General features: G+C 36.1%; 1 protein-coding gene across 1 annotated transcript in view; it reads right to left on the bottom strand.

Moving 5' to 3' along the window:
- Window positions 1–16,833, bottom strand: part of ABCA13 (ATP binding cassette subfamily A member 13) — a 171,143-nt gene that overhangs the window by 80,036 nt on the left and 74,274 nt on the right. The window contains exons 32-35 of the mRNA XM_057370805.1: window positions 15,812–16,008; window positions 14,956–15,113; window positions 14,315–14,545; window positions 8,714–8,804 (exon numbers count right to left, since the gene is read on the bottom strand). Of these exons, the coding sequence (XP_057226788.1) occupies window positions 8,714–8,804; window positions 14,315–14,545; window positions 14,956–15,113; window positions 15,812–16,008 (677 nt within the window). The remainder of the gene's footprint in view (window positions 1–8,713; window positions 8,805–14,314; window positions 14,546–14,955; window positions 15,114–15,811; window positions 16,009–16,833) is intronic.

Here is a 16,833-nt window from a genome sequence, read left to right as displayed (position 1 = left end):
ATGTGTTTGATGAATAATCTCTTTCCTCAGGCATTCTGATATCTCATAAATAGTGGTATTAAACAACTTCAAGGATCTTGATTAGCAGAACCAACTGCTCCATTTTTTCTTTTGTCTCCAGTGAATATAGTAACCTAAATAAACAGTAAAACAGATCAAGAGACAGATAGAAAGAGAAAAAAATTACACGGCTAAAAATTTCTACCTATACAAAAGTCCAACACCAGGTCTACCATCATGGAGTCCCACTTATATTTCAAATGAGGAATTGACTAGCAATAATGCAATATACAACATGTAACCAGATATTACCTTGTGACCTATATAAGTTTATGTACAGTTGGCAAAAAAAAGTGCAATCCTAAGTGGTCCACATACTGCGCTTCATACTGAAGGCACTGTGCATGTTGTCCCTGTAACTCCTAAAGAAGTGGTTTRTTAGTTTTGAGGGGGAAAAAAAAATAGTACTGCAGAATGTTGCTAGTATTGAGAAAACAGATGTGTTTGCCAATGTCTTTGTGGGCTTTTGTTGCACAAAAGAAATGTTTTAGTAACAGAGCAGGTACAACAATTTCACCAAAGGAGATTCTTTTGAGAAGGCACCTAACAGGTGAAAATCTTGTTTCATGAGCCTCAAAGAGACTCTTACTAACAAAACTAAGTTTAGCATACCTTCTACATACACATGGTATTTACACAATAGATGAAACAAGATGGTAGGAGGATTCCATCAAGCGCCTTCCCTAAGAAATGTTTTGTTTCAGAATTACTCTTGATAAGCATTTTTTTTTTTTAAATTGGTCATTTACCTTACTTACATGACTGAAGTATCTGTATTTGCTGGTGCAACAGCATCAACTAAGCAAAACTGTCTTAAAATATTTATAAGCATGTACACACACACATGCTATCTGTAAAAATATATATACATAGACCCAGACATACCTCAAAAAAAAGTGATCTATAAAAGATACACTCCAATTGTAAGTTAAAGCAAGGTAAGAAACCTTCAGAATTTACTTTTCATAAAAAAACATGAAGACTAGCTATTAGCAACAAATATTTTTGACACGGTATGAGTGATTTTGTGTTAATTATTTAAGAGTGTAAATTTTTGTCAACGCGTAAGTCCCATATTATGAGGGAGAGAAATTATAGTTTATCTAAAGCATGAGATGTAAATGCTATTTTTTGAAATATTCAATTGCTGAACAGCAAAAATAGAGAGGTTAATCTTAAAGAATTTCACTGTTTAAACTAGGAAGAAAGTATTGCTACATATGTAGCAAATGTCACATTAGTGATAGGCCAGGCAACCATTAATGTTTAAATTTCAGTTGCTTTTTGGAGAACAGATTATCACATAAACCACATATTGAATACAGAATTTTGAAGATGTTGCAAATGCAAAAAAGGTGGAATACCTGCAAAAAGTGCATTCAGATCATTTCCAAAAGAAGCAAATGAACACAGGAATGCTGTCTGCCAGACCTCATTTATTCTCTGAGGAAGAGTTCTACTTGCCTTACATGGTTTTCTTTTTTTTCTATTTTTTAAAATTACTTAGAAATTATTACAACATGAAATGGAAGACAAGAAGTCCTCAGAATGGAGGCTTCTGAATACTTCTTTAAAAGACAGGATTTTCAAAATGCCCTGAAAGATCACAAAGGCTGTCAATAACTTTTTCTAGTTTGTAGCTATTGTAATAGCCTCAACAAATACAGAAACTAAAAGAAAACAACAGGAAATACTGGAGTGCAAAGGAAAGGTTGGAGGGAGACAAACACACAGAAGGGAGCACTAGTAAGCATGGCAAAAGAGACTCTATGAAGAAACATTCTCTCAAGTAGAAATCAAAGCAGGGCTTATAGGCAAGAGAGAGCTACACAACTGAGATTTTTCGATCACTTSTTTTTCAAGCTGTTAAGAGGGTTCATATTCTACCAATTACCTTTGGATAAATAAAGCATTCATACTGCACCCACAACTATCTGTACTCTTGATCCCTCTGCTCAAAGAAACATCTGAACACAGTGGATGAGCTTCCAAACTTTCATTTCTAAAAGAAGCACTGCTAATAACTAATATACAAACAATTCCGATTATGGCAAAGGCAAGGAAACATATTGCCAGAAAAAAAAAAAAAAAAAAAAGGTTGACAATTTTCTCATATTCTTATATATGCACATCAGGCATCAAGAACTGCAAGATGTTAATACCAAGTAATCTATTCTGTTTAGAAGACACTTGAGAAATACAGAAATTCAATATACAATCATCATCATCAGAAGCTGCTTGTATATCAGTTCTAGTGACCCACAACTTAAAGTCTCCCTAAGGATTCTACTTCTTCTATCCTAGGCAGGATATAAGAGGCATCATTTCTTCCATCATAAGATGGAGCTATGCAAAAACTTTCCTCAGTTGTTTTGATATTTTAGTCTGCATATTAATGGCTATTTCCAATTTCTAATTTATTGATGTCAGAATCTGTACCACAATGTACCRGTTCAAGCAAACCTTCCACTCAAAACTAGATTCATATATTATAAGAACAAACAAAAATACCAAATTACAGGAAAGGAGATAAGTCACTTTCATACAGTGACTTTTATGAAACCAACTCAATTCCACCAAGAGAATATTTTCATAAGTAATTAATTTGATTTTTAAAATACAACTTTCGAAACAGATTGTTGTTTTGTTCTCTTGTTCTGTACTACTTGCAGAAATCAATACTCTTTTCAATTGAGCCCCCTTTTGTCAGATGTATTACTGACTGTTTTCTTTTCTAGAGCTGAAGATAACAAAAGGTCTCTGTGAGGAAGGCAGGCAGGGTTAACTTCTTTCATCTCTCAGAAGTAAGGAGATGAATGCAAGGACAAGGAGGTTGGGAACATGGATGAGCTTCTTGGCATTGTAAGAGTAGCATCCTTTACTAGAAAATAGCTGTGTTTCCATTGTCTTCCTAGCAACCCTCTATTGTCTGAGCCTACCTAAGACAGAGCYCAAAATGTCCATACTGTGGATGAAAAGTACAAAAGAACCAGGCAGCAATCACAAAGAAAACAACYGGGAGGGAAAATATTTGTATGAGACAAAAAAAGCAGTGGGTAAAAAGAGTGAAATATTTGAGGAAAGAGGAAGAAATTGACCATTCACTTTCAGAAGGATAGAAGGAGTTACAGCTACATATTTACTAAGAAAAATTCATATATAAACCTTAAACAACTCAAATGATCTTATTTTTTAAAATCAGCTATCTTTTTGTGACAATAGGTAACACTGTGAAGATGCTCATCCTTATTCTATGCTTCAGAGAATCCTGACAGGGTGAAGGAAGCAAGATTCAGGTTTGAGGAAAATAAAGCTAAATATTTCAAGAGGCAAAATTRAGTTTTCAACACATGAAAGAATAATGAGATTTTCTGTAAAAAAAACTAATTAAAACAACAATAAAAAAACCTGATAAAAATACAATGTACCCAAGATTTTTAGATCATCTATTTAGACACTTTTTCAGGGTTTAGCGTTGAATTTAATTGGTAGAGTTATTTACTCTACTGAAATTTATGCTTCATCTTCTCCTTATAAGTGGATAGTAAAAGTTTGAAAATTCTAATAACTAGTCTTCATGTAAGCAGTCACTTCTTCTAAACAGAGACACTGATACTTCTTGACCACAGTTTTCTTAGAAGTCAAGTTATATTTTGCAAGATGAAGTATTGAAATAATTCTTAGGTCCCTTAATGTGAATTGTACAGGGATTTGAAAGAAGTGAGYTCCATTTAAAAACTGATGTTAAAATATAACTTCAAGGACATTACAAAAAAAAAAAAACTTAATTTGTCATAGTCGATTAGGGGATACTCTTTAAGAACAGAAGAAACCACTTGATCACCAACCCAAAGAACATCAAATTTCATTCTGCTGCCCATGTGCAGAAATCAATAACACCCTTTACTGTAGCATAAGGCTCCAGCCTTGCATCAAATGCACCAGGAGAAGCAACATACTTCCCTGGGTAGAATAACTCCAACTGCTAATTAATTTCTATAAATGCCAATCCTTARATTCCAGCTATTTGTTTACTTTTTCTTCCTTTATTTCGTTTATCTCTTCTGCCCAAATAAAAGTTAGAACTCTATCCCAACAAGAGACAATATTCTTTAAACATTAAAAAAAATAGGCTTTATAAGCAAACCACTTCTTTATTTTGTTTTTTATAAACTATGTTAAAGGAGCCCTGATGGTGCCTTTATAAGGATTTCACTGCCCAACTCCAATATTAATTCTTCTCTGTCCACTTTCCAGATTCTCCATTCCTCCTTAAAGACATTCAAACTTAAAAATGTAGACACAAAAGTTTTACTAAGATTATAGCATCAGTCTCATCAATTCTGAACTGATAGTCAAAATTACCTCTTCATGCAGTTTTGTACATTAAGTTCAAATATAAATCATCTTAGCTGTCTTAAAATGCTTTCCCACCAGGATTAGCAGATAAGTCAAAGTCAGAGTTTTCAAGGATATTACTCCCCACTACACAGATATGACCAGCATTTGGCTTCATTAAAATACTTTATTTACAATGGATTCAGCTTTCCAAGTGATCTAACTTGGTCCTTAGGGCTGGTGCTACTCATCACCTTTCAGCAGTTGCCTCTTTTTTTCATCATCAAGGCTATGTTTACTTCAGGATCACTGATGAAGCTAATTAAAAAGCAGAGTTGAAACCTGATTGAAATTCAGAAAAGTTCTTCAGTTTGCTGTTTTAGTGTTATTGTCTGCTTTTTTTCAGCCAAAATTTCTTAATTAAATTAGTTTTTATATGTGTTTTAGGAGTACCACATACTGTTGATCTTGCAAATCYTAACAGGAGCAATGTAACATTTGGCCCTAAATGGTTCAAAATGGCTAACACAAGCTGCTGCAGAGGAAGGGTTAAAAMTTAGCTATGCATCCATCAACCTGCTTCCACACCAACACTTTCAGAGGCTAACTTATCCAAGAATTTCAAAGGCATATAAGCTTTAATAGCATTTCAACTACTATAGCTATTTATATTATATATCCACTAATAACCATTCTTTGGCTTTTTAAACATATTGCCACACTCTTAKTCTCTGTAATATTATATGAAAAGAAATTTCAAATGTTATATATTACTGTGCAGAAAAATATAATGTATCTTTTTGAATTTCTACAATTTAGTTTCACTATACCTCAGGGGTTCCATCTGTATTTTACTGCCAGAAGGGACTAGATCCAAAGTTGGTATCTCCCAGAAATTTCTAAGACAATAAAGGCTACAAAATGAATTAATTTGGYTCTTCAGCAAAACATCTGAGTACCTAAATTCAACAATATTGGTCCCAGAATGAGCCAATGAGACCACTCACTAGCCTTTYACCTGCTTTTGCATATGTTCAGATAATTTTGTCATTTATCCATGGTTAGTTAGTCATCCCTTGGACTTGTTTAGCTCTCCTGATYATTTCTGTACATATACTGCCTTCTGTGGTTTATGATAATTTTACTGGCCTCCATAGAGTAGGTTCTTCATTTTCTCAAGGCTATTTGGCTTCAATGGTCTTGTCAAGCAGTCATTGGAAGCTCAGGCTGACCATTTTTCTGCATACTCTGTACACATCTACAAAACAATAACCATCTATTGTGTGTTCCAGCTGTGTTGAAATTAATTATGCATGACTGCATTATAATATATGCACATATTCTGACTGCACACACAGTCATAACTGACTTTAAAATAAAATTTTGTTGTCACAAAAAAGTGAGTTTTATTCTGAGGTTTTTCCATTGCAATAAAACAAAGTTTTGAGAAAACTTTCCACAAAGAAAACAAACTAGTAGATATTGCAGCRTCCTTTTCATCTTTAAATTTACCAATATTAAAACTGTTACAAATAATTTAATTAATGGACTGATACTTACCTCTAACATTTGCATTTAGAAATGTTYAAATAATTCTGAGTTTATTTTACGTTATTTTTGTTGTTGACCTAAAGCAGCAGCCGAGCACCAAACAGCTGCTAACCCACACTCCCCCTCCTCCAGCAGGATGGGGATGAGAATAGGAAAGAGAAAATGAGAGAAATTGTGGATCAGGATAAAGACAGTTAAAGCAGTAAAGGAAAAAGAAAGAAAAAGAAACCCAAAACAGCAAACAAACAAGAAAAATAAAACCAACCCAGGTATTGCAAAAGCAATCATTCACCGCCTCCCACAAGTAAACATGCTCAGCCACTGGTAGCAACAGCTASCATCTGAAAAAAATCCTCTGCTCACATTTTATTGCCAATCATGGCACTATGTGACATTGAATAACTCTGGTCAATTTAGCTCATCTGTCCAGGTCATGTCCTCTCTCACCCTCTTTCTCATCCTCAGCTTACTCACAAGGGAAACAGAAAAAGAGAGAGCCTTGGTACTGCAAATACTGCTCAGTGACAGACGAAACACTGGTGTGCTATCAGCACTGTTTCAGTCACAAATCCAAAACACAGCACCTTAGAGGCTGCTATAAAGAAATTTAACTCAATTCCAATCAGACACAATACATTAAGATACTGTAAAACATAATTAGAAATTATCAAAGTTCTGACTTCATTGAGCTACTGTCAGAGATTGCATTTTGAAATTACATCGCTTGCCTGTTWGTGGCATTGGTCATCAGCCTAAATTCTGTACTGCAGAATTTCCTGCAGTTTCATTTAAGAAGAGACATACACACCTCTCTGCTGCGCCTCCTAGTCTGGAAGACATGAGACARCATTTTGGTTTCTGCATAATCCTGACACCTCAAGGGCTCAGCAGAGTAAAGGGTAGCCAACACTCCTGTTTGAGTTCAGTTTTGTGCTTTGTCAAAGCATCTCTCTAGTYCAAAATCTTTTACAAATCAAATAGTAGCATCCTGTGATCTCCTCAATAATCCCAGCTGCTTGCTCTAGGGGGTTTTGAAAATTCATTTGACTACTCTGACAACAGAAAGTTTGACTGCCTTTGAATYTGCCTTCAAAGACAAAGTTATACAGGTCAAGCTATTGCCCATGGAGTATTCTGGATAACTTTGACAATGATGGATACCTTTTATGACCATTTCCCATATCCCTTATGCCTACACTTCACAACTATTCTTAATGATGGATGACAGTCATCTGCAATGAATGACAATTTTCTTTTACTCTCATCCCCAAAGAAATGGCATTATCACAATTTCTTACTATAATTTATCAGACTGAAAAAATATAGAGTCTCTGATTACTCAATTCTTTATTAATACAATCACTTGAACAAATACTACTTTACACATATTGAATGGCAGATGGGAAAGTATATCAAGTTCTTAGGTAGAGTATACTGTCTTCATTCCTTTAGGAACTGTAAATCTTAATCTTTAATCAAAATGCAATGTGGAGAAGACAGACTTTTGATTTGAAATTGCTTCAGATGTCCTAGCTGAGTCGTGAAAAAATAAACTGTTATGAAATAAGGGATATTCAAAACTGTGTTTTGAATGTAAGTCACATTGTCATCACTGACAGAAGTGGTAATTTTTCTTGCTTAGAGAGATTCTGTTTTAGTTTTGTGCASTTATATCTTCACTGATTCAACAGACACTGGAATAGCCCAGCAAACAGACCCTCTGGAAAAAGTCATCCATTYAAGCTTAGACTTTGTAAGAAAAGGTCTCACCTTAAGCCACAATTACTGGTAATGATTACTTATTACTGGGAGATCTAATTGAATCTATCTTAACAAAAAAGGCAAGCTTGGTTGACGAGTGTCATTTCCGTTACTCTAACAGTAAAGGTGCACAGACCACAAGTTTCCTGTGCCCATGCTCTATAGAAACAAAATGAAGAGTACCACACATAGAACCAGATGTTTGACATTTAACCAAAGAAAGCTATATTCTAGATGTCAATTATCAAACAGAAAGAAACATGGTAAGTATAGAGGCATGAAAATCCCAGAAACAATGAGAAAATATTAATTASCTTGATGGGCACTGACATTAAAGAACTTGAGTCTTGGATTTTGTAATGGCATCACATTATTGATGATTAGTGATTCTTCTTAAAAAAAATAAAGAATTTTTTAAAAATAAAAAGCTTCCTGAGTTTTTCAAAATGTTAACAAGGGACAAAGCTTGCAGGGCAGAAAAAGAGAAAGTATGAAGGGTTTTGGGTTTTTTTTAACATGTAAGGGAACCTAAAATAGCATACCGCAAGAAGACAAATGATCTTCTACTACAAGGAGAACCAGCTTTTTTTTTTTTTTCTTTTGAATGGCACATGGATGAACATGAAAGTACCTTTCTAATAGCTTATAGATTTTATATCTGTGGTATATCTCAGCAACATTTATCCATTTTCAGTATGAGACAAAGAGGGTACTTAGTTTCCAGAGACTGGTAAAAAGCAGTAAGTTAATGCTGGTGTTCATGTGTACTCAGAAGGGTGGGAAGATGACTGYGAAATGATAGAGGTAAATCACACATATAAAAACTTACTACCCAAGGCAGGTCACGTCACAAGCACAAAATGGAATTACCAGATGGTGGCAGGCAGTATTGTCCATTTGCTTGTGCAYTCCTCAACTTTGAAAGCATCATGCATGCTTACATTTGCTTTTTTGATCTTTATAAATATAGTTTCTTCAGAAGGCACATAATTTTTTTACTTACAGACTGATTCAGCACYATTTGTATGGTCCAGTTGTGCTGCCCGTGGAACATAGGGCATTTTCTCTGAGTCCTGGAGCAGCTTCAGAAACACCTTTCATGAAATTAGAAAAAAGTAATTCAGAATCCATTTTCTAAACTTATTTACCTATCTATCTATCTAGCTACCCTAAACCATCCAGACTCTCAGAAATTACCACTAACTGCTGTAACCACTCTGTTGGAATATGATTATAAAATCAGTCCAGCTCTCCAGTGGAGATCTTGGGTATAAGGGAATTTAAATAAATGCCAATAGATGCAAAAGCACCTATGCAAAACATTGTCGACCCACGAACACTACTATCTGCAAGGATTTTTCAACAGATTGTCTGCCCTTGATAAACTTTTTATGTTCCTAAGCGGTGGTATGTGTTGGAACACAGTTACTGCATTTTTTACCAAGGAAACAGTRACTGCTTCAACTCTTTTCTGATGATCCAGCTAGAAATTATTGGGCACAACTAGAACTCTCACCAAAGAGTTCTAGTTGTACTAGCACAGCTAAAGTTATTATACAAAATCCTACAGAACTAAGAACCTACAGATTCTAGGGAATTCACAGTGTCTASGGAGACCTAGGAAAAGTTCTAGATTTGTGCAAGCACTTGGACAAAAATGTCTCTGAAAGACATTTAAAGGACAAGGCAATCATCAACACAGTTGAACACAGTCATGTAAAAATTGTAATACTGCAGAGAGGACTGGGCAGCAATGTGTGTTCTGTAGCAAAACAATTAGCATGCATATCCCAAATTGCATAGAGATGAAAAGGATCCTCTTACCTAAAATCACCAAGAGAAAAACTGAAATCATTCTTTTATAAAAAAAAAAACCGATCTAAAAATATGCATTAGATTGAAATTGAAAGGAACTTTCTTAAGCAGAGGAACATATATCAGAAAGGACTTACAGTTAAAATTATAAAAATGCAGAATTCACCAGCTTCATAATCATGAGGTCTATTTAAATGTTATATACACTTCACCAAACAGATTTGTGTTCRCTTACTATTTCTTGCTTAATCCTGTTTCACAGTTCTGTCCACATAAAGCCCTTTGAATTTCACAGACAAGCATTTATTTGTACCCCAGCCTTGCAGAAGCTTGGAAAGATTTCATAGTGAGCTTTGTTCACACACTTACTACTTCTTGTAAGCTCAAACTAARAACAAAATTAACATTTTCTTATCTTAACCTGAACTGCAATTTAAAAAGTAACCTAAGAACTTCAGATAAAAAGAAAGAGAACAAAAATTAACAGAAATTACAGGTACAATGAGCCTCTCTAACTAAACAGCAAAAGTACAGCCAAGTTTTGCTTTCAATTGATGTAAGTTTTCTTTTGCTCTTTCCTCTCTGTTTGGGTTGAGCTGCAAGATTATACCCACAGTGCAACTTTCAAAAATCATTAAGAAACCATTTATTTCTTCCCACAAAAGAACATTATATCAGCTATAACAAAAAATTCCTTGTTTCCAAGGAGCTCATACAATAGACAATAAAAACCAGTCAATGTGAAGTACTTTATAGCTGCTGAAAGTTATTTCTTGACTTGCTAAGCTCTGACTGTTACATAAACCATATTTCGCTTAGTCAATATAATTGCCATTTAACAGTGGTTATTGATTGCATTTGTTACCTGCCAACTTTCAGGGAACATTTTTGGCCATTAACAACTGCAAGGCCAGAAATTTCTGGCCTTTATTTCTGTTTTAGTCCCTAGAGGCAGATCCTGACAGCCTAAAGCCACATTCTAATTTGTTTTCTTGGACCTGCTTGCTGATGGTTCTGCACACCAGTTCTGTCAAGCAAACCAAACTAAACTGCACCAACTGAATCATGGAATCACTGAACAATCTGGGTTGAAAGAGACCTTTAAGATCACCTAATTTCAACCCCTCTGCCGTGGACAAGGACTCCTTCCACTAGACCAGATTTCTCAGAGAGAGCTCCATGCAGCCTAGTCTTGAATGCTTCCAAGGATGAGACACCCACAGCTTCTCTGGACAAGCTGATCCAGTGCCTCGCCAYCCTCATAGAATTTCTTCCTAATACCTAGTTTTAAACCTACTCCCCCTTGTCTTGTAATTTCATGCTCTTGTAAAAACTCCCTCTCTGTCTTGTAGGCTTCCTTCAGGTAGTAGAAGGCTGCAATCAAGTCACCTCAAAGCGTTCTTCCCTTCAGGTTAAACAATCCCAATTCTCTCAGCCTTTTCTCATAGGAGAGGTGCTCCATCCCTCTATTTTCCTTGGTGGCCCTCYTCTGGACTCACTCCAAAGGGTCCCTGTCCTTCGTGCACTGGGGACCCCTTCATATGCTGGGGCCCCAGATCTGGACACAGCACTGCAGGTGAGGTCTCACCAGAGCAGAGCAGAGGGGCAGAATCTCCTCCCTCGCCCCACTGCTCACCCTGCTTTGGATGCAGCCCAGGACACGTTTGGCTCTCTGGGCTGKGAGTGCACATGGCTGGGTCATGTCCAGCCTCTCCAGCACCCCAAAATCCTTCTCAACAGGGCTACTCTGGATYTGTTCATCCTCAGCCTGTGTTGATACCAGGGATTGCCCTGGACCCAGTGCAGCACCTTGTACTTGGTTTTCTTAAACCTCATAAGGTTCCCATGGGCCCGATTCTTGAGCCTATCTAGTCCCTCCAGATGGCATCCTGTCCTTCAGGGGCRTCAAGCACTTGGTGAAACCACGAAGTAACTGCACCTCTTGTGGCTAGGATAAAGGCTATGCTCGCATATATTTATCTCAGTGTCAAAATAGCTGCAGACACACATTTTCTTCTTTAACCTCATGTCATTTTAGAGCCAGTGCAACTACACCTTAAAAAAAAAAAAAAGAAATTCCAAATGCTTTTCCAATATATCCTGTGTGTACTCTAGTTTCATTGACATTTATTCTGATACAACTATAAAGGCAGAAGGTCACCTGCATTGCCCAGTCCTCCCCATAGTATCAAGTTTTCAAACATCCTAGTAAGAATGGGAGTAATTGGGACTACATTGTACAGAAGAAATGACAATTTACCTAATGTTGGACCAGATATTGTGGACAGAAGTAGTAGTATTACCTTAACAATGTTATTAGCAAAGTACCCTTCAAAACACACTAGTATGGAAGAGCCAGGATTAGGCATCACGACAAAGAGACAGTATGTTCTCCCTATACCTAAAAGAATGTGTTTTCTAGAGCTCAGCAGGGCATCCCTTTCCCCATATGCCTTAGCGATTACTCCATGCTCAGTTGATTAGAGCATGGGGCTAGTAACACCAAGGTTATGGGTTCAATCCATTTATGGGCCATTCACTTAACAGCTGGAATTGAAGACCCTTGTGGGTCCCTTCCAATGCAGAATATTCTGTGAAATTCTGTAATTCTTTGAAATTCTGCTTAATTTCTGCTTTTACTAGAAAGTCCATATCTGACCAAAGACTTGTCCAGATGGCTGTTGAGAAGGACTGCCCTGGCTGCTTCTTTCAAACAAGCAGTAGGTGTGTTTTTTGCCCTGAAGGAAACAAGTCTGGCCAGATGCAATACTACAGTGAAACAGATTAATGAGATTGTGCCATCACTAGACATTGTTAGAGTATCCTGCATCTCAGAGAAGGTGCATAGCATTTTAAGGCAGAAATATTTCAAGGAGGTATATTGCTTTCCCTGGGAAGTTTTGAGGAAAACTCTCAAGTCATTTCAAGGAAGATAATTTAAAAACAGTACACAATTAAGAAATTTTGACACATCTTATTTTGAAAAGGTATTACAATAATTTTGTTCTCTCCTCAAAGCAAAGCAACAAATCAATAAGCTTTGAAACCTCCAGAGTTGCCAGAAAGTGAAAAAGCATCCTCTAGAGATGTAGTATACTCTTAATTCATTTAGCCATCCTTCTATCGTACCCTTTTGGTTCTACTATCACTTTGGATTATAAATATTATAAAATACACAAATGCAAATGGTTGGAAAAGATATCTAAAGCCYAAATTGGAGCAAATAGAATATTGCTGAGATTTAAAAGTGTCAGAAACTGATTTGTTAGAACTTCATGATTCCTTTGAAATATTACTGAAAGTCCATTTTCCCCCTCAATTAATATGATTTTTAAAGAGTGTGAGTGTCCCTCAGACTGAAAAAGAATAATGGTGAGTGCATAAGAGAACAAAAAGAGAGAGATTTATAACATGTTTCTTCCTTTAAAGCCAGGGTTCTTTGTTTCCAGATTGAATTGCTTGAATAGATGAAATGGTCCCATTATGTGCTGTCCTTTTAGTTCCCAATGCAAAGAGGCTTTTGATAACAGAATGGAGAGCTGAGGTTGTAATGACAACTAATGTTGAGATGCAAAGGTGACAGAAATCAATCCAAATTAATGCATTAAATCTTCAAGCTGAAGAATGATACATTAACATCTAATACCACATTTAAAGATGTTTCTAAACCTCCCCTTCACCAAACTAAAAAGGAAGGTCTCAACTGAGTAATAGATTTGGCACACTGAGGAACCTTCCTCATATCCATGACAATTTCACATTTACTTTATACAGGTCAGTTGTAGAAAGTTCTGTTTTATCCCCCAGGGATGTAATCCAAAAGTATTCTCAATATGTACATTACCTCCAAATCCATAGTGTTTGACAGTGAACAATATTATTCCTTACAGCACGATAACTATCTCAAATAAGAAAATAAAAACTTTTCAATAAATGCTCGACTTACCTCATAGAATTGTATAGCAGGAATGTAATTTACTTAATAACATTCTAAAAAATGTTTATTAAACTTGCAAACTATGCAAAATTATATTATCTCCTATCATCACTTGAAGAAGTGAAAAAAAAAAATATTTCTAAGGGATCTGTAGTACAGTTCTTGGACAGTGGTGGTTTAGGGAATCGTGTTATTTAAAAGTCATAGATGGGGTAAAAAGAGTCCAAGGGAAATAACCTCTCACTGACATGGTTGTTTGCACAGAGCTGAATTCAGAGTGATGAAGATGCATAACAGTCTCTTCCTCTGATCCATTTAATATAGACACACATATACATGTACAAATATGTGTGTATATATATTCACATCTACATATATCAAAGTCACTCTCTCTTGGGATAGACTGAAAATACCCTTTAGATATTTCATCACACTGTTGGGTTAAGTCCTAAGCTTCAGAACTTGTAAATTAGGAAGCATTCTTAGCAATATTTTTTTCTGTCCAAAGAGCCACCTGAAATGAAATACCAGACTTGAAAGTTTAAAGCTTGTTCCAATACAGGTTTAGGACAACACTGCTTCTCATTAAGTAAATGACACATAAAATTTTCCTTAAGTTAATTCAAAAACAAATATTTAAGGCTTGCACAGTTCATCAGTCTTTAAAATAGATTCTTGAAATAAAAAAAATACATCATAGTAGAGTGGAATTAACAGCAGAGYAAAACTATAAGGTACAGACTACCTGATTTGGRAGGTTTTGTTTGTTTGCTYRCTTTTTCTGTTTAGAAAACATGCTTTGCACAAGAAATTGTGCAATATCAAGTCATTACACAGAAAAACTGCAAGTACCTCTTCCAAAGTTGTGTCAGAAATGCCATAGCCAGTCACATGTAGATGCTGAAGGCTTTCATCTAAAGCTTGAAAAAGACCTTTAAAAGMGGTTTTATCTGCCTTTTCTGGAATCACATAGGTCAGCTCAGTTCCACTGTTCTCTTTCAAAAAGGCTTCTGGGATGTGGGTCTGTACCAGAGAWGTGACCTGAACAATGTGCTTAGGGTCCTGGATTTCAAACACAGAGGGCTATGGGGAAAGAAAGATAATCATGCATAAAAAMTTAAATATTACCAGAAGTATTGGACTTAATAGAAGAATTCATGCAGGAAAATTTCAATTAATGAAACTGCCTCCCACCTGGGATACACAGGTAAAAGAACAGTGAGACAAGAATAAAGAATGGTGAGACAAACCCTTTTTAGCTAAATACTGACATTSACCATATTCAAAGGTGCCAGACTGTGTTCTCCTAAATAACAATAGTAATATCACCCATCCAAAACAACCAAGAAAGATAATAAAAACATTTTTTGCTGGGTCTCTAACAATCTATATCACATATTATTTCCTGCCAGGGACATACAGCTTCCTTAAAATGTACACAGCTATTTCTTGGTAGGCATTTTTAAGTTCTGTACAGTACATTTTTAATATACCTTTTTTATGAGWGTTAGACTGTGTCCCTGGCCATATGTCTCCCTCAGATAAGAGGGAGAACCACAGCACCTCAGCTGGCCACGTTGCAGGATGGCAATGCGATCACTGAGCACCTCGGCCTCGTCAAGATGGTGAGTGGTAAAGATTAGTGTGCAACCTGCATGAGAAAGATTGGTACATGTCTACAAAACCTGTTTCTAGAGAAACACCTCACAAGGGTCTTTTAGCCTTAAGGGAACATGTTTCCAGGACTCTTCAAAACATAACTGCAGGACATAAACAAAAGCTGCTGTCATAATTACAATTTGAGTTAGATTCAGGTYGAAACTTGCTTTGCCCTGTTTCATACATAGCAAGCAGTATAAAGGTTTTAGAACTTCCAGCCATTTTAAAAGCTTAAGACATAACAGCAGTGTCTCTTTCAATGAATCCTTCAATGTGAGTTCTTACTGCTAATTGTGTGCTCACCAGCTGAAGAGTTTGCTTCCCACAATCAATTTCAAAATTAGTGGAGCAGACTGACTGATGAGTCTATTTTCATTAGAAGTACATAAGCATCCATATAGAGATATATGAGAAATGGAAACCAGAAAGTAATTTTGAGAAGCTGGAGAAAGGGGAGAAGCTTCAGGATAGGACTTAGAACTAAGTTCAATACTTTTTTAGATTGGGCATCTTTCTGTACAATAGTAGATAATTCTTGTAATGCCATTTCACTTGCCTTAAAGTAACCAAGTTCAGCTTAATGTTTCCTCAGAAATTAATGTATCCAGCTTCTGATAATCCAGTTTAAAGTTATTGAAAAAGAATCCAGAAAGGGAAACAAGAAGCAAATTATGTACATAAACTTTGTACCAGCTTTGTACTTCAGAAGAACATCCCAGATACTACGGCGAGAACACGGATCTACTCCACTGGTGGGCTCATCCAGAACAACTGTCTTTGAGTTTCCAATAAAGGAGATGGCAATTGACAACCTCCTTTTCATTCCCCCAGAAAGGGCTCCAACAGGTTTGTACTGATGCTGGGATAAATCCACATCTTCCAGAGCTCTGAAATAGGTGCACAGAAACAGGACCAACTTTGAAAATGTTTTTGTAGTCACATCATGTCCATTCAAAAAACTACTGAAAAGGCACTGTAAATGGAAAGTGATAAATTCACAACCTTTGCCTGATTATATATTTTGGTGGCAAAAACAAGTAGGAAAAAAAAATATCTCTTTACCTACAAAGCATAAATGCTCATCATCACCTGATGCAYAGATTTGGCATAAGTGTTATACAGACAACTTTTAAATTAAAGTTAATAAAATAAATACCTTTTTGTCCAACAACTTCAGCAAACTCCAGATTATAGACCCTTTAAAAATGATAAAGACTGCTCATTTCATAACACAAGCTGTGCTTCAGGTTTTGCAAACCACCTGAAGAACATTAGAGATGCCTGAGTTTTTAAAAAAATGTGTAGTCATTTGAAGTAAATAAGGTAATAGCGCTCCTTTTTTTTCTTTTAGAAGATGTGTTTGTGAAATAAACCAATTAGTGATCCCAGGGTAGAATAATTTTATATAAGCCAATCTAATTCCTGTGTTAAGGACTGGGAGATACCTTACAAATGTTTCCAATTCAGCTCTTGCCCTCTGATGATAAACTTGCATCTGAGCACGGTATGGAAACATGATTAATAAAGGCGACACTATAAGACCTTTAATTTTCTTTTTCATCACAGTGTGCATCCAGTCATTGACCTAAGAGCTTTCAGCTGCTATCAGCCTGGCAAGCAACATATGGAAGGCTCAACAGTCCTAAGCTAAACTCCTGAATCATTTCAGTGAATATGYAGTCTGTAAGCCATGCCATTTACCCTGAGAGAAT

This window comes from Malurus melanocephalus, unplaced genomic scaffold, assembly GCF_030028575.1.
Source record: "Malurus melanocephalus ecotype Western Australia unplaced genomic scaffold, MMel_1.1 scaffold_133, whole genome shotgun sequence".
Lineage (NCBI taxonomy): Eukaryota > Metazoa > Chordata > Aves > Passeriformes > Maluridae > Malurus > Malurus melanocephalus.
Note: the sequence above shows the minus strand (reverse complement) of the source record. Positions and strands in the feature narration are given on the sequence as shown.